Source organism: Siniperca chuatsi, linkage group LG8 (assembly GCF_020085105.1).
Source record: "Siniperca chuatsi isolate FFG_IHB_CAS linkage group LG8, ASM2008510v1, whole genome shotgun sequence".
NCBI lineage: Eukaryota > Metazoa > Chordata > Actinopteri > Centrarchiformes > Sinipercidae > Siniperca > Siniperca chuatsi.
The window spans coordinates 14,693,674-14,711,466 of NC_058049.1; the positions used below are offsets into that span (position 1 = coordinate 14,693,674).

The following is a 17,793-nucleotide window of genomic DNA, read 5'->3' on the forward strand; positions in this document are numbered from 1 at the left end:
ATTCTTGTCTTCGTTGGAGCAAACCACAGAGCTCAGCCCAGGGATTTTCCTTTCTGTTGGATGCTCTCCATTCAACAAGCCTAACAGCTTTCCAATGACTGGTCTTTGCCTGCCCTCTGCAGGGATAAGAGAAAACTACAGCATTAGCTGAACATACTGCCACCATTTTGAAACAGTGATAAACAGCTGCTCTTCTGGAGACTAATTCAAGTGTTCTAGACTAAAATGTTTCCCAGTGGAGATACATGCTAAATTTAAACCATTCACAACATCAACAATGTAAGTGGAACACGAATTGTCCAGTATTTTCTATAGTGGGTGACAAATGTGAGTAACAAGCTGAATACATTGTTTCACTGACCTCTTCTGGTTGAGAATTTCAACTGATACATCAACAACCACACCCAGCATCACCATTTGGTGTGGTCAAAAGTAAAAGTTTACATAACTGTAGCAAGGTTTTCACTTTGCCTGGAAGTCAAAAAAAAAAAAAAGCTAGATTTTCAACTGCTGTTGCATTGCTCTGCAAATCTGTTTATTGATCACAGTCAGCACCAAATGAAATGGTCACCATTAACATTTCCTTTTTTCACTCCTTTCTGGGTGGCACTGACTGGGAAAATATGTAAGAAGTTAAACGCATTTGTAGATGGTTTACCACTTAAAGACTGAAGTCAGACCACAGACATCAAATCCCATAGATGGCATTTGGAAAATGCTTTATTTCGCAAGTCAAACAAAAAACCAGTTTGGGACCATAGACAAAATTCACTCTTGTCTTCAAACACTGTCATTCCAAGTCATTCCTGCAGTAAAGTAAACACGTGGTGGCTGAAAGTCCATAGGTTTTAAGTGCTGGAAAGCAGAAGCGCAGAGTGCTTTCGTTCAGACTATCCCAGTGTCCTCTCACTTGAAGATCTTGCCCTGGTTGAAGGCTTTACCCACGTGCTTGAAGTCTCCCTCCCAGGCAAAATACTCTTTTACCATGGTCTTGCACTCCTCGCTGTCAGCATCCAGCTTGCGCCAGTCGTATGATTCGTAGTCAATCTGCCAGTCTTGGGACAGCTAGGAGGGGAATAAAAACAATGCATTTTATAAATGCGAGTAAATTACCTTGAGGTTTGAGGTAGCATATGCTAACAATCTAAAGAACGCCAAAATAAAAATAATAAGACTCATTTACTCAAGCACACAACTATATGCATAACTATAGCAGCGCAGACACTTACACAACATCCAATATTTAAAGTATATTTGAGATTGAGCTTTGATATCATCTGTGCCCATAGCATGAACCAGCCTTTTACTCACTGAAACAGAGATGACTGGGATGAATATGGTCTCAAGTTTCTCTTCCCCTGTCAGATTAAGACTTAATGCCATGACTGGACACTGCCTTGCCCAATGACAGGGGACTGGCCATTAACCCCAAGATGAGACTGCCTTTCAATCAAACATTTTGCCTCTCAGAAAAAGTTGTTTAATGTTGAGCTGTAGTCCAAGCATTTCACGGTGACTATACACATGAATGACTGCCGAAACAAAAACAGGCAGTAAATGCTCGAGGGTGGAGATGTTATCAACTAGGACATTATAGAAAGTGTGTTTCCCCTTTTAAATACTTACAGTGAAGGCCAGGTCCTGGCCTCTGAAGACCCAGATGCCAGAAATGCTGCTGTCGTTGTTGGTGCCAAACAAGATGACACTGGCGAAGGCATTCTTTCTGAGTTTGTCCAGGCGCTGGAACATACCTGTGAAGAACATGGAGGTTTGAGACATTGTGTATTTGATCAATCAATAGAAACTAAAAGTCACATATAATGTAATATCAATTGCAGTTGCAGTCACTGACCAATGCTGTCATAGGTTTGTCACCAATGTTTGTTTTAAAAAAAGGACTTAATGTAACACTTGACTCCAAGAAGTTTATCTGGATGATCCACATCAACTTTATGCCCACCTTTTCAGATATGGCCAAAGAAAAAGGCCCCAACTAAAAACATCTGTAGAGTAGTTCTGTCTTATAGAATAACTTTTCAGTACCCTAATCTCTTTTTACTGTGACCACAGCATGAACCAGCGTTTTACTCACTGAAACAGAGATGACTGGGATGAATATGGTCTCAAGTTTCTCTTCCCCTGTCAGATTAAGACTTGGTGCCATGAATGGACACTGCCTTGCCCAATGACAGGGGACCATACGCTTTCCCCAAGAGGCATGACTCTTGATTTAAGTACAGTCCTAACAACTTTCGAGAAGCAGTTGCTAAGGTTTTAAAATGTAATTATTCCCAAGACAAAGACTGGCTTGAGCAGCGACCAAACCTTGTTTACTTATCCTTAAGTATGTATTCTCTGAACATGATCTTAAATCAACTTCCCTGAAAAGCTGTCCTACATTAAAAATGTGGGCCAAAACCTCTCCAGCTGATTGAAAGAGAAGCAGATGGAAAACAGTTTTGGGTTCCAGAACAGCTGATCAGAGTTTGTTCAATCAACGCTGATCATTTACCAGACTTACATTTACTTAATAGATGATAAAGTGGTCTAATCTGTCTATTAGGCTGTAGCCTACATTCCACCTTAAATATAGTTCTTTAGCATTAATCTGACGGGGACAAAACACAGGGGCCCGGCAATTTAAGATACATGTAGCTCAAAAACAGACATTATTGTAAACTCAATCTGATTCAGTAATGCATTCGGTGATTTGCACTTGAAAAGGAATCAAGGTTAAAATATAGTACATTTTCCAATTTTAGACATTTGGATCAACAGCATTCAGATTTATTTCAGCCACTTCAACAAATGTAGTAAATTTAACTGAATTTCACTTAAATGCTGTTAACACTTTCAGACTATACGCAGCCTATTTAAAAAAAGCTCCCTTAAAAAAAAAAACAAAAAAAAAAAAAAAAAACTACATTCTGCAGCTGCACCACAATCCTGCTAACTCAAATATATTGACATGTAATCTCCAATATTATAGGAATTACATTCCATCAGAGCAACAAAAGAATTATTCACTGATCCTGTGTCCTATTTTTATAATTTAAACTGAGATGACACATTAACATTTTAGTGGAACTGCTCTAAAACTGACAGCTGTCTCGTGTGCACAGAGTCAGTGTTATAAACAAAAAGGACTAACAGGTTTTATTCTGAGCTGACTTGATGCTGTGCAATATTTGAATGTGACAGCAAAAAACACTTCAAAGAAATGACTGACAGCGCATAAATGCAGTAACTTTCAGTCCTCAGTAACAAACTAGTATCCAACCAGGATTTTTATTCTGACATATAGTAAACCTCTGCTAATTAACGCGCTTCAATACACACTTGCATCAATGAGGACATGAAACTGCATGTCAGGCTCTGTAAGAGGGAGGAGACAGAAACTCAGGGTTTGAAGAAAACCTGCAAGCGAGCAGGTTAGGTTCAGAGTCAGATGCCACAGTAACTAACCCAGAGTTTAAGTTACCTCTCTTTCTGGAACTGAGAACCCAGTTTCCCCTCATCTCAGGGTTAACAAACTCAAGAGTTTACACTACCCGCTTTCTGGAATACACTCCAAACAAATAGAGGAAACTCATGCCAACGCATGGACCAGCAAACCCCCCCTACATAAACGACCAAGTCACTTTCTGGACTTTCATTCCAACTACTGAGCCACCATATTGCTCCAGATAAATGAGGACTGAAATAAATTAATAAATGTGCCTTCAATGTATTATATAACCCCTAAAGTCATTCACTTTAGATCAAGGTTTTGGGTAAAGTGGCAGCTGCTGAGTCTCACCTGTGATAAGGTTGCAGCTCTTGAAGGTAAGTGTAAGCTCCTCGGGGTATTTGTACTGGCCGTACCAGATTGAGTACCCCTCACGGTCAAAGTGCTCCCAGAAGTGGGGAAGGGCTACTTTCAGGGTGTCCTCGTTGGAATACTTTCTCTTGAACTCATCCATGACAAATGTGCTAAAAAAAAGAAATGGGAGAAAGATCAAGTCATATCTGCTGTACATGTTGGGTGGAGAGAGTCATGGTGTTGAAATTAGGCAAGTGCCACAAAGGACATGACTAGACTAATGCATGTTTGGTTTGACTCTGGTTTCTTTTTTGTAATTTGAAAAAGGTAGGGACAGTTAAGTAAATTTTAGATCTTGAGTTTGGATATAGTTTGTGCCCATAGCATGAACCAGCCTTTTACTCACTGAAACAGAGATGACTGGGATGAATATGGTCTCAAGATCCTCTTCCCTTGTCAGATTAAGACTTGGTGCCATGACTGGACACTGCCTTGCCCAATGACAGGGGACCACCTGCTTTCCCCGAAGAATGCACTGTGAGCGATTCAATGTTCAATATGCCATTGAATGCTCCAAATGCACCACAAAGAGTCAAGCACCTCCACCCACTGATTAGCACTCCTTTCACGTAGAGGAAGTACTCAGGGAAATATGCTGAGGTTGGAATAAAACCAGCAATGTGGTTGGCCACTGCTGATTCAGAAATCTAAATTGTTAGCTAAAAATTCAGGGGGGAAATGCATAAAATGTATACCTAAACAAAACACTTTAGACAAGGATAAAGATCTTTCTACCTCTTTGGCAGGTGTGCAAAGGGATCCTTGGCTTTGGGCTCAGCAGCCAAAGCAGCATCACAGTCGTCCATCTCCTCTTCTGGGGCGGGCTTCTTCTCTTCCTTTTTCTTCTTCTCCTGGGGCTTGGCTGCCTCTTTTCCACCCTTCTCTTTCTTAGGAGGGGTCTCTTTCTTGGGCTGCATCTCAGCAAACTTCTTGGCTGAAGGAGCAGAACGAACAAACATGTTTTCTGTTAAATGTTTCATTATCTGAATTTGGTTTTCCACTCTCTGGAATCACTCTCTGGCTGGGACTTTGGAGATGAATTGTGAATTACAAGCAATTTGACATTTGTTTAAAAGGGTAATTCAGTATTTCATTTAAATTGTAACACTAACAAATAAGTAAATAGCTGTGTTTGTCAAATAATGTCTAGTTCTTTCATTGCAATCCTTTAGCCACAACCATTTATCTTCCCTCACATTAAATAAAACTCTGCAAATTTAACTTAATTTTTAGGAGAAGACATTTAAACAGAATACAGCCTTTCCAAAAGTCATAGAAAACAGCAGCATAAGCTATTTAAACAATTTAAAAAGGTCTGACCTAGATAAGTGTAAAAAAGTTGCACATATATTATTACACATCATTTTAGACAAATATTAGAACTCTGTCTAATTTCACACTTTAAATTACATGGTATTCTCCAGCAGCCAGCCTCATGCTATGCGTGTGTCTTCTGATCTTATTGCTGGTGACTCACCATCAAACTGGGCCATCTTTTCACACAGCTTGACCTCTCCAAGGACAGCTTTGAACTGGGGCTGATTAACACAGGTGACGAACCAGCGTGTAACGTTGGGGTAAGGCTGACGGAAAGAAGGCTCAAGGACCTACAGGGGACAGAGAGGTGTAAGGGCCTTCTGGAGAGCACCTTGACTCAAATATCATTACAGAGATCAAATGTTCCTCTAAGAAGTGTCAAAATGAATGAAAAGAATGTGTAGCTTTGAATGACGCATCTGTTATGTGTATGTCAAACCTGTTTGTAGAGCCAGAGCATGGAGCAGGCCACAGTGATGTCAGCAAGGCTGACCCTCTCCCCCACCAGGAAGGTACAGGTGTTCAGGTGTTGGTTCAGCACTGTAAGGGCCCTCTTCACATCCTCCTTGGCCTGCTCGGTGGCCTGGACAGACCCAGACAGAATAATGACTATGCAGGATTACACAATTTATAAACTGTACTGCATGGTCAAGTGCCAAGTCTCAACTACAGGGTGTTAAGACTCTGGCCAACTGAAACTGGCACCAACCTTCCACCACAGCTACCAAATAATACTTTAAATCTTAGGCTTGACCAGAAAATGCTGAGTTGCAAACCTGCTTGTTGAACTGCATGATTCCCAGAGTGGGGAAGACCCATGCGCTGGCTGGAGGGATGATCTCTGAGTCAGCGAAGCTTACCCACTGCAGCACCTGGGCTGCGGCCTGGGGAGTGGCACCACGCAGGGAATCATTGCTCACTGTAGTTGAAAGGTTCAAAGTGTATAAATAAATTAACAACTCTCTAGTCATCCAAATATGACACCATTCTACATTTTGTGCACTGAGCGCATACCAACAATTGTTTTTTTAATGGCATTAACTCTCAGTATTAATGTAAATGTATTACCCTTTCAACCCATGCATGATAAAGCAGTTACAAGTGCAGGCTAGTTAAAAAAAAAAAAAAGTTTGACAGAATGCTGCATACAGTACAACCAACATTTCTAACATTCAACCTGTTCATCAATGGTTGCATTCCATTTAGGTGTGCAGGGACCCATGTACTGCACATGCGGGTATACAGGTTTGGCCTACCAGCCCACCTATGTGAAACGGAATCATGCTTTCTTCACAAATAGTCTAAATTTCTGCCATGTGATCTACTGTATTGATAAAGTGACCTGTGAATTTATTTAATCATCGTTTGCTGATTCAAGTGACAAATTCCATCCCAAATTCTACACCCGTGGGAAACACTTAAGTGTTCAGAGTTATGTTTACGTATGGAGATCTACAATTGATCTTGAGTTTGGATATAGTTTGTGCCCATAGCATGAACCAGCCTTTTACTCACTGAAACAGAGATGACTGGGATGAATATGGTCTCAAGTTCCTCTTCCCCTGTCAGATTAAGACTTGGTGCCATGACTGGACACTGCCTTGCCCAATGACAGGGGACCACCTGTCCCCACCCCCACCCAAAGAGGCGAGTTTCCTGATTGGTGTGCAGGCCTGTTACCACCCTACACATGGTCTGCAGACCACATATCTTGCACTTTGAGAGATTCAGTGTTCAATATGCAATCGAATTCTCCAAATGGGCCATAGAGCATCAACAGTCTCCACCCACTGATTAGCACTCCTTTCAAGTGGATGGTATGTACTAAAATCATCTGCTGATGTGATCAGTTGGAATAAAAACCTGCACACTATTGGTTCTCCATGGCACATGACTGGCCACTACTGATTCAGAAACGTATCAATTGTTAGCTGAAAATGTGGAAACATTTCCTGTGAATTGATGAATTTAATAATGGTTTGCAGATTCAAGTGACAAATTCCACCACAAACTCTAGACCTGTGGGAAACACCAAGTGTTCACGGAGAAACTGCCCGTGAAACCTAGTGGCATTTACTCTACTTTCTTTAAAAGACTTTAGGTAAACTGTGACATAGACCTTTTGGCTCAACAACCAGATTTATAGTGTACAAAACACATAAGTTATCCATTTAGTTAGTAAATGTAAGACTTACAGTAGTGAGCAATGGCATTACTCTCAAACAGACAGAAGCCGTCATCTCCCTGGTAGGCGGGTACCTACAAACGGCAGAATTCAAGAATTTTATATTTTATCCAGAGAATCAAGCAGTTAAGTGCATAATGCCTTGTTAGGTAGGTACACAACAGTGGTGTGGTGTAGTCAAATAGGTTAAAGCCTTTCTATTAATTACATTTAATAATTGGTTATGGACATAAATACTTCCAGTAACTGATTCGTCACATTCAGTGTTGAATCAGACATTGAAACAAGAGCTACTGTGAAAAAGAAAAGCCCTCCAATCCAAGCATAACTGCACATCTGGGGCAATACCATTCAACCCAACTCAACCACTTGCACTAACCTTGCCCAGAGGAAAGTTGTTGAGGAAGGCAGGAGTACGGTTTGTCTGCCCAAAGGTGAAGGCAGGGGAGTTGCTGGCGACTTTGAGGCGAGCACCACTGTACTGGGCTGCAATCTGGGCCTTGAAGGCCCGCCAGTTCTCTGGATACGTGTACAGAGTCTAGAAAAAGGGGAGACAACACTGCGATTATTGAACAGTCAAAACAACAAGCCATATTTGAACATGCATCACATATTTGTTAGCAGGTTAGCAAAAAAAAAAGTTGAGTCAACATAAGGATGTTCTCATGGCAATATTTCACTCAGTTAAAACAAATCAGGTAACTGCCCCCGTAATGCTTTAAAACACACCATGAAATATCTGGGAAAACATTTTGGCAAATAAAGCCACAAATCCAGATAAAGTGAGGTAACTTGGTCTCCTGTTTTTGACAAAAATTAATGATACAAGGCAAATTAGGATGCTCGACCATTTAAAAAGGACTGTGCAGGAGAGGGAGCAGGGTGAAGCTGGAAAGTTGTTTAAAAAAAACTTCCATCTAACTTACCAAGGCCAAATGTACATTGTTACCCAACTACAACCAAAGATTTAGTTATATTCAAGTGGCTTTTAGCTTGCTTTAAATGCTAACTAATGCTAGCTATAATTACCGGCATTATGACCCGCTGGTCTTCGTTTGCATACCTTCAGACAATTAAGTCAAATACGGTTTAGCCTTTAGAATACGCAAACTGGGCATACGCACCAACGTTAAGCGAAAACATCTATGGATTCAACAGTAAGTTTTCACAGCTTGAAAATAGCCAAGGTAACGTGGCACACGCCTGGGCCGGGAAAGGGGCGTCATTCAGTGTGAATGCAACGTTTGAATAGCAAGAGCTAACCTCAGAATGAACACTAAATGAAATACTTTGTAAATAAACCCAACAACAGCTGCCGAATACGCCGATGGCATAGTTTACGAAAAAAGGTGATCAGTAAGAGTGCAGATGGGCCTGATTTTCTGCGGATTGTCCCAGGAAAGTTTAAAGTAAGCTCCATAAACGCCATCTCTCCATCTTACTCACCCCTGCCGCCATCTTCAGGACGAGAGAAAGAAAGAACGAGGGCGCGCTCCACTGACGTATTTACGCCCACGTCCCGTAAACGTGCGCGCCCTTGACATTTCCGCGTTCACGTGTCGCCTCATCTTTTGTACGACAGGGTGATGCTTTGCCACATTTAAAAACGTGTGATCTGATTTTAAAATGTACGACTATTAACTACAGATGTCATTCAGTTACAGCTGCGCATCAAGTCTCTTTGCACATAAAGTATGATCAATGTTGTGACAAGATATTACCATTTAAAACACAGAAGGATACAAAGATATAAGAAATAAAAATACTTTATTACAGTCCACATACAAAATAACAAAAAAATACAAAAAACAATATATAGTTGAGATGGAAATGATAAATTCTTAATGAAAAAAAAAAACTGTAAATTAGTAATATGGGCTATTCTTGCATTGTATGCCATCTTGCTATCAATTTAGCAAGCATTCTCCTGGCTACAACATTTTATTTGAATCTTAGACAAGCTCCAATAAAAACCTACAAATGTAGGCTGTACAGTATAATAATAAAATGATGTAGCTATGGGGCTTCACCACTTGTCACTATACCTTATCAATCAGTGTAGTAAAATATTCATTTTAACAATAACTAGGCTACTACATAAAATATCCCATGTGAAATGTGCTCCCTCTGGGGCAAATCAGCTCACAAGACCTGAAAATAAAGTACAGAAATAAAGTTCAAGGATCAATCCCAAAACAGAAAATAAAACATTTGTATAACTCAAGTCATACACAGACAGTATATTGTTCCATTGCACAGTAACCAAATTGAAGCAATAAAAAACCTGTCGTGTCAAACAATTTTCCTTCTTGTGCAGAATCATTTGACATCAAATAAATCTATGTAAGGCATTTGATCAGTTAATCTAATGAACAGATCTACCACTTTTATGACAATGATCTGTGTAATACTCACCCAGATAATCATCCATGAGAGATCCAATGGCAAACTGAAAAACAAGGGAAAAGCTTGTTTTTAAACTTACTGTAAATTAACACATATAGTATGTCACTTCTTTAAACTACTTTGTAACATTTGAAATATACACCTTTTTGTTATTTTTACCTATGACAAGGTGAAATATAGGGTCCTTATTAAAAAAAAAAAGAAAGAAAACACTTACAATGTCATTCTTGTCCACTCTTGTTCCCACAATCTTTAGCCGGATCTCATCATCTTGCTGGATTACAATGTCCTTGAAAGACGAGAAGAAAACATCATTAAATGCAAGACTCAGCAACAGTAAAATGACAGGAGCAGAACAGCAGTAAGTAGCACCACAACTTTGCATACAGAATTTATGACGTTATACTTTATGTTCCATTTTTGTTGTCTTACGTTTCCTGAAAACTACCTTCTTTAAACACCAGTGTAACTATAATTACCTGGCTTTTTACATGTACTTATTTAAATTTAAAAGTCGTCAAAGGAAAAGCAAGGAAATTTGGTGAACATTACATTTATTTCATCAAACACTTTTGTGTAATAATGATTTTTTTTTTTTTTTACCTGCGGCTGGTAAGAAGAAATAACAATGAATATTCTTACCTCATCAACTGTTTTATAACAAGGAGGATTAGAGTTGGGGTCAAACTCCATTTCTGAGGGGATGGACTGCAAGAGATAAAAAAATAATATCAACTGAAAAGTGTATTGAACCCAAACAATTCAGTCAACAACTATAGATGTTAAGCTGACTCACATGGCGAGAGATGAAGCAAGACATGGGACCAATTTCTGTGAACAATCCAACCTGCAAGAAACAGAGAAAATATAATTTTGATAAGGCACAAAAGAAAGTTTTCCATTATCAGTTATTCATCACTTAATATTCAACACATCAACCACTACTGAGGCATAAACTCTTTACTGGAAGCACATTTACTGTAACAAAGTAAAAGATGTGCACTTCTACAGGAGAGAATTTCATTAGACTTGGCATGAGCCAATTTAAAATACAGGTATGTCTTGTACAATTATCTTGGCCACATGTTATCTTTATAATTAATGTAATTTATATCACAAAGCATCTCATTTTGCTTTTTAACGACATGATTAATTGGAAAACATATAAACATTATTTTGGGCCATTAAAATAACTAGTTATAATACTGTACATTTTTTTCCAGAAGTAAATTTACACATTTTGGACATTAGTAAATGTTAGCAAGGAGTGCAGCGTCAAGTTGATGTATTAAAGTATCATCCAGAGAACTGCACCGGTGGTGAGCTTTGGAGGCAGACCACACAGGGAATTAATATATCAGATTTCACATGTCCTCATCATATAAGAATAATGTTCAAGCTTTAAAAAATCTGCACAGTGGCCAGTAAACCTGCACTGTATTGTCCCTCACCTTGTTGACCTGAGTGACCACAGCATCCACCACTTCCCCTTTAAATGGGCGAAACACAATGGCCTTGTACTTGACTGGATAGAGGACGAACCCTCTCCCTGGCTGGATTACACCTGCCCCAATGTTGTCAATGGTGGTGACTGCAATGACAAAACCATACCTGAAGGAGAGACATGAATACATTAATAACGTGTATATGTCAAGCTTTTCCAAATCATACCAGAATATGTTTGACTCATTTGGTCTTTCCCCTGTGAAGGAGAGGGAAGTTTGTTTATTTCTCCCTCTTCCCCTGAAAGTGTGTACTCTGAATTGGCCTGATGTTCACTGCACTTTAGTTACTGATCCAACCTAGGTTAACTTTCCAGTCAAAATGCAGCCTCTGTACCATTTCACTAAGAAACTCAGAACATAAACAACAGGTTCTCTTGCAGCCACTCACTTGCCAGTGCAGGTACCCTCCACTTCTGTGAAAAGCTTCTGCTTCACGGTGTTGAGGAGGTTAGGACCAAAATACCTCGGGTGTAGTAAGATTTCATGCTCCAAAGAAATCTGAGAACACAAAAAATACGTCAATTATACGACAACGGTAAAATAAATCCTGCGGGTGCTGCCTCCGTGCATCTGATCAAAGACAAGAGAAAAACTGGTGGTTTTTCTGCATTGGTATACAACAACAACGCTAATCAATGCGATGAGGATTTGGAAAAGTTTTGTTCAAGCTTCGTTAGCATAGCTGCAATCGTGCTAGGCACACACTGATAAACAAAACATCCATACACTGCTATTAGCCGGCTCATACACGGAGAATAATACACATACTTACATGATAAAACATTTCTGTTGTATTGTTCGATGCGTACTCGATTAATTTTCTAGTTTTGATAAATTATCCAAAAGGTCTTTTACTTAATGAATAAAAACCTGTCGCTCAAATCCTAAATCCTTTCCGGGGCACGGGGTCGATGAAGAGGACTTTTGTTGCCCAGGGTTCTGTCTCTCAGGGAGCGCACGGTCCACTATGGGAAAAAAAATCCAGTCTTTAGTTAATATTGGGAAACACAAAACCCACACTATCCCCAACTATATACCTAAACATATTCATCTGAAACGTATATCAAACCATTTATCTGTGGGGCTTATTGGCTGTAAAGTGCATAAAATACAGGCATATTAAACACCCCATGGTAACCACGAAAACACAGTCAGTCCACTCCACACACAGCCTGACCCCTGGCGGTGAGGAGGAATAGCGCAGGAGGGTGGAGACAGACAGGCGTGACTCAATACTGCACTATGATTGGGTTGTGTGGCTAAACTGTTAACATCTGACATATCAGCGAAGCAAAACAGAAGATTTTTAACAACACGACAAGCTACACGCTGTTATGATTATTACAACATACGATAGCCTACATTCAACCTATGATTCAAATATAACCCATCACGTATAGGCTAACATTAATTGAACAACAATGACAGTTGACTGAAAGTTGGAAAGACTGATACAATTTTTAATTTGACTAACGTAACTTTAGCAGCAAAAGTCGCTAACGTTACCTCACAAGCCTTTGACTTCCTTAATCATTCTGGGAAGACTGCCATCCGGGCTCACTGCTGGTTTTGACACTCCCTCTGGCTGCTCTCCTGGACTTTCCAGCCTATTTTTTCAGCTGACTGACATGGCGAGTAACCTCGTCTCGAAGTTATTTCGTCCCCCTGTGTTCACGCAGTTTGTAAGTTGTCGAATACTTTAATACTTTGTCTTGTTTTTATTCCTGTTTCTGTACGACTCGTGACTCTCCTGTCCTCCGGCCAGGCGTCTCTCCGGTCGGGCTGCGTGTTTCAGAGGAAGGCGGCGGCGGCGGCGGCGGCGGCGGGGACCAGACATTTATCCAGCGATGCGCCACCAGAGAACATCAGTCGCTATCCGATCCCCTACAAGAAAGGCCTTCCTTATGATATCGTGGAGCTTATGGAGGAAGTTGAGTCAAAGGTAAACAACAAAAAAAACTTATTTAAATATATGAGGCATTTATCTCTACTGCACATTAACATTATCTCATTTAAACTTCATGTTTCCTTACAGGGAGGCTTTTTGCCCAATGTCTTCAAAGTCCTCTCTCACAGACCAGAAGAGTTCAGAGTCTTCTTTGCTTACTACAATGAACTAATGAACAAAGAGACAGGTGTGTGTTTGTTATTTTTCTCTGTAGTGGCAGTAAGTGCAAGTAGCTTTGCTCAGGGGTGGTGTGGCAACCTTAGGACAGCGCTTGGGCCCCTGAAACAGTATAAACATGTTCCAGGCCCCTATACCACTCTTGGCCCAATGAATCATTCACACTTAACCCTTCATTCTGCACCCCTGGTCAGTGGCTGCAAGCTCAGATGACATATCATCCACTACTTGAATAAACCAAGATGTTATTTGTCTGCATTTTAGTGGCAGCTGAGGCATGGAGTGCAGGTGGTACATGAGGAGGCAGGTGTGATATTGAATCTGTTTCTGTTGATGATCAAACAGCGGCAGGTAGTGTGGCAGAAGTTGTGGTGAATAAGTTCTGGTAGAAACCGGTAAATATCAGGTAGGGAAACAAAATAGTCATTCAGCATTAGCAGCATGCGCTGTTTTGTGTGCCAAATTTACTTGGAGTGGAAACCACACCCATCCGAAACAGACTGTTTTTTTGTTTGTTTGTTTTTGTATTTGCTTTGCTTTCTTTTCCTGAGCTGAAAAGTCATAGAAGTTGCTAGGGAGGTCATGCCATTTTGCATATGTATGACATTACACAGCTATGTTCTTATCTGCTGTAAAGACATTTTCTAGTAAAGTGAGACAAAATATATTTATATAAATTGAAATTGAAAAGTCAAAGCATTTCCACAAACTGAAAAGACATTTACCTGTTAGCTGCTTTTAACCGTACATCAAATCAATTGTCTAAGTAGAATAAACTAAAGCAAAGGTAAATAATGTCTTCTCAAAAAGTCTTGTTTTTAATAAAGTCAACAGTGGGGTCTTAAAAGTTGCCAAATTTAGCGACAAAGACACTGAGTTGGCAACGATGTTCACTGGTAAGATGAGATCTTATCGTCATAGTGAGAGGGCCATAATAAAACCTAAGTCGTCACTGCAACAAGAGATCTGCGGAACACATTAGGATTTTTTGTTGCTATGCCTTTTATGTCATTGGGTTTTTTAACTTCAATTTTATTTTTATTTTTTTGGTGAAATAAAATTGAATGGGTGTTTAGATGGACCCTGAGGCTAGACCAATTAAGAACCAGTTGCTTGAAATATGTACGGAGCACCCCATTATCATGTTTCAGTTTTTCTGGAAATGAATAATGAAAAAGACCTTAATGAGAAGACATTAAGACACTATGTGGAAGAGAAGCTAGCCGGAAGGTGGCCCACTCCACATCAGATAACTAATATTTGACTTCATAAAATCAAACCATGTCTCAGCAGTGCACTGACAATCTGGCTTTTTGTTACATGTGTTTAGCCATATTGGCGTTAAATGTCTATCCTGAACAGCAAAACCACACACAACAACCTCAGAAGTGTGATAGAATTAAATCAAAACTTTTCTCACACCGTCTCTACTAAACTGAACATTATAAGCTTCTTTTGCATGAGATTGTACAGGTGGTTTTGGTATTGTGGCCACTCCCTGAATATCAGGGGCCTGTTCTAAGAAACAGATTTACTCATTTTTCTGTATAATTTTGTTGACCAAAACCTTGACCATAACCTACTGGAACATTAGTAACATAGACTGATGTAAAAAAAAAAAAAAAAAAAAACTGTTCTATCCTTCCTTATTGTCACATTGTGACCTTGGGTTTGAGAAAGCATGTCCAACTTCCTAACTAATTACTCTTTTCCAAGTAGATCCAGAGTTGCAACTTATAGGTAAACACAGCAAGCTTGTTGTGACACCACTTCTCAGAAAGTGATGTATGATTATCTCCGCTGTCATTAAACGCCACATCATATCTTTTAGGCTGCTTCTTAGTGATAATGGCAGTGAACAACAGCATAGTGTGTTTGGGCCACAGCCAGCTCTGATGCTATATACTTTTTATATTATTGTTGTTGTGTGAATGTGTGTTCCTTTTTTCCCGTTTTCTCTTTAATTTAATATCTAATGTCTTCCAGGCAGATTAACCAAGGCAGATCGTGAGCTGATTGTAGTGGCTACCAGTATCCACAACAAGTGTCTTTACTGTGTGGTATCCCACAGTGCACTGCACCGCATCTACTCTAAGAAACCCACTCTTTCCGATCAGGTATCATCTTTAATTGATTTTCACTACTTGCGTCTGCTTTGCTTATTATAATACACCATTATCGTTGTCACAAACTAGTGTAGTTAAGTTATACCAGTCATCTGAAATCAGATCTCAGAAATGTTTCATGTATCATGTTTTTTGTTAGATGCATTAACGACTAAATGTGTTTTTCAATCATTCACATTTTCACAAGCTCATATTTCTCCTTTTTATATTGAGTTTGCATATGTTGTGTTTGACTTTAGTTTCTTTCTGAATTACTATAAAACTATCAGAGCAAAACAAAATGTTTATATATTTTATATTATATATAATACTGAATCACATGAACTTCCTGCTCCCTCCCTACTTTCACCCAGGTCACTGTTAACTATGAGAATGCAGAGTTGTCAACTCGGGAGCGTGCCATGCTGGACTTTGCGATGGCTGTGTGTCGCTGCGACACCATCACAGAGCAGCATTTCCAGTCTTTGGAGGAAGTGGGCTTTGACCGTGAGGATGCCTGGGACATCGCTGCCATTGCTGCTTTCTTTGCCATGTCCAACCGGCTCGCCCACCTCACCGACATGAGGCCAAACGTAGAATTTTATAATATGGGCCGTGTAGCACGGGACAAGGGCAAGTGAAAAAGGAGTAGTGTTACAGACAAGATTATCAGAGGTCAAAGGCTATATGTGACACTGCAACTATCAGTGTGGGTTCTGTTTTTTATTTTTGTCTCCCATGTGAACAATCAGACGTTTTCTGATTTATGTTGAAATGAGGTGCAATATCAGATCTGACAGCAGTTCAATTTGAATGTTAACACTGGAATTAGTCAGTGTGTCCTGAGATCATAATTTGGGTTACATACAAGAGATGACAGGCATTTAAAAATGAGATGTTCTTTGAAATTGAACATAGCCTGTAAAATTGAGGATTTTGTAAAGCTCCCTAAGTTTTCTATATAATCCTTACATGTGCCAATGTAACTTATATGGAAATGACTCTGGCTACCTTCCTGTGTGTTTGTTGTTGGGGCAGACATGGTTTTCTTGGTGACTTGGTGAATCTAAATTATTTGCCATTGTGTCTAACTGTAGTTGTTGATGTCTACTTATTTTCCTTGACATTTTGAATTTTAGGTGGTTCTGTTTGTTCATTGGACACTTGCCATATGGTGGGGAGTACATTTTTGCAGCTAGTTGTCCATTGCATTAACTTTAATGACACAATTCCCTAGTTGTCTTTTAACTTCCATAAACAGGGTTTGTTTGTTTATTTCCTTGTTCATTAGTTGAAAGTGCTTTGTGTTATGATGTGTTGCTTAATGCGTTACTGTCTCTGCCATGAAGAGTGCAAATAAGTTACTGACACTGTTCGCAGCAATGTAAGCTTGTGTTCTCTAAGCCTTCCCTTTATCTTCTAAATAAACAATATTTTTGTCAAGTAAGATTATTTTTCTGACTTTACCACTTAGCTTTCACAAAAAAGGAAGACAATACTTTTCTTTGTGAATAGCTGATTTATAATAAATCACCTGTATCACAGTTGACTGCTGGCAGTACAGTCAGTGGTGGGACTGTACAAATGAAGAAATCACATAATCTTAGTGAAGTACTGTGTATCACCACCAGATAGCACCACATCCATACACATATTGGAATGGCTTAAATGTACACTGCTAGACTGTAGGTAAAAGATTAATTTGATCTTATACCCCATAAGCACTGCGCATGTGAGAGACATGAGCCAACACAACCTTATAGAGAAAAAAAGCTCTTTTAAGACATGATTAGGAACATACATGATGGGTGCAAATCTTAGTTGTAATTTTGTAGTTTCACTGGAGATGCAGTGAATCACTGTTCCTGAACTAAATTCTCATGCACTACACATTTTCTCCCAAAGTTTAATTTCTGGCAACCTACTTTTAATGCTGACGTCCCTGTGCTGTCTGTTATCTAAAGTGATGCAAGTCAAACATGACTCCAGGCGTCACCAGAAGATTTACTTTGGTACGTATGTGTGAGTGATGTTAGAGTTACAAACACTGGGTTGCAATGAGAGCACCTATGCAAATTGTCTTTTTTCATGTGCATTCGAAAACTGCTTCGCTCTGTTGAATATTTAGGAAAGAGTCACACTTGAGAAAACATGTTTAACTGTGAACAGAGCTCTACTAGTGACTGACTGATTTCAGCCCAAAGAATCACAGATGATGTATCAGTATTAACATGTTGAGTGATCTGAAAGTCATCCAAAGTCTGAAAGTCATCCAAACTGAATATTTA

At 39.5% G+C, this 17,793-nt stretch overlaps 3 protein-coding genes across 4 annotated transcripts; 1 reads left to right on the top strand and 2 right to left on the bottom strand.

Moving 5' to 3' along the window:
• Positions 1 to 702: 702 nt before the first annotated feature.
• On the bottom strand, positions 703 to 8,952 carry eef1g (eukaryotic translation elongation factor 1 gamma). 2 transcript variants are annotated; one of them, XM_044205255.1, is made up of 10 exons: positions 8,811 to 8,952; positions 7,744 to 7,902; positions 7,375 to 7,438; positions 5,956 to 6,098; positions 5,619 to 5,762; positions 5,340 to 5,469; positions 4,598 to 4,796; positions 3,800 to 3,972; positions 1,627 to 1,751; positions 703 to 1,065 (listed from the first exon to the last, which is right to left on the bottom strand). In XM_044205255.1, exons 1-10 carry the CDS (start codon positions 8,820 to 8,822, stop codon positions 907 to 909), a joined length of 1,308 nt encoding a protein of 435 aa, XP_044061190.1. In that variant the 5' UTR covers positions 8,823 to 8,952; the 3' UTR covers positions 703 to 906. The 2 variants fall into 2 exon arrangements, with proteins under 2 accessions (XP_044061190.1, XP_044061191.1); XM_044205256.1 differs by lacking the exon at positions 8,811 to 8,952 and adding an exon at positions 8,394 to 8,414.
• A 162-nt stretch (positions 8,953 to 9,114) lies between these two features.
• Positions 9,115 to 12,921, bottom strand: polr2g (RNA polymerase II subunit G). Its single transcript, XM_044205259.1, has 9 exons — positions 12,782 to 12,921; positions 12,048 to 12,240; positions 11,664 to 11,773; positions 11,222 to 11,381; positions 10,567 to 10,617; positions 10,413 to 10,478; positions 9,988 to 10,059; positions 9,780 to 9,813; positions 9,115 to 9,515 (listed from the first exon to the last, which is right to left on the bottom strand). Exons 2-9 carry the CDS (start codon positions 12,057 to 12,059, stop codon positions 9,502 to 9,504), a joined length of 519 nt encoding a protein of 172 aa, XP_044061194.1. The 5' UTR covers positions 12,060 to 12,240; positions 12,782 to 12,921; the 3' UTR covers positions 9,115 to 9,501.
• On the top strand, positions 12,822 to 16,948 carry si:ch211-175m2.5 (uncharacterized protein LOC568697 homolog). Its single transcript, XM_044205258.1, has 5 exons — positions 12,822 to 12,957; positions 13,041 to 13,217; positions 13,311 to 13,410; positions 15,387 to 15,517; positions 15,880 to 16,948. Exons 1-5 carry the CDS (start codon positions 12,904 to 12,906, stop codon positions 16,144 to 16,146), a joined length of 729 nt encoding a protein of 242 aa, XP_044061193.1. The 5' UTR covers positions 12,822 to 12,903; the 3' UTR covers positions 16,147 to 16,948.
• Positions 16,949 to 17,793: the final 845 nt, after the last annotated feature.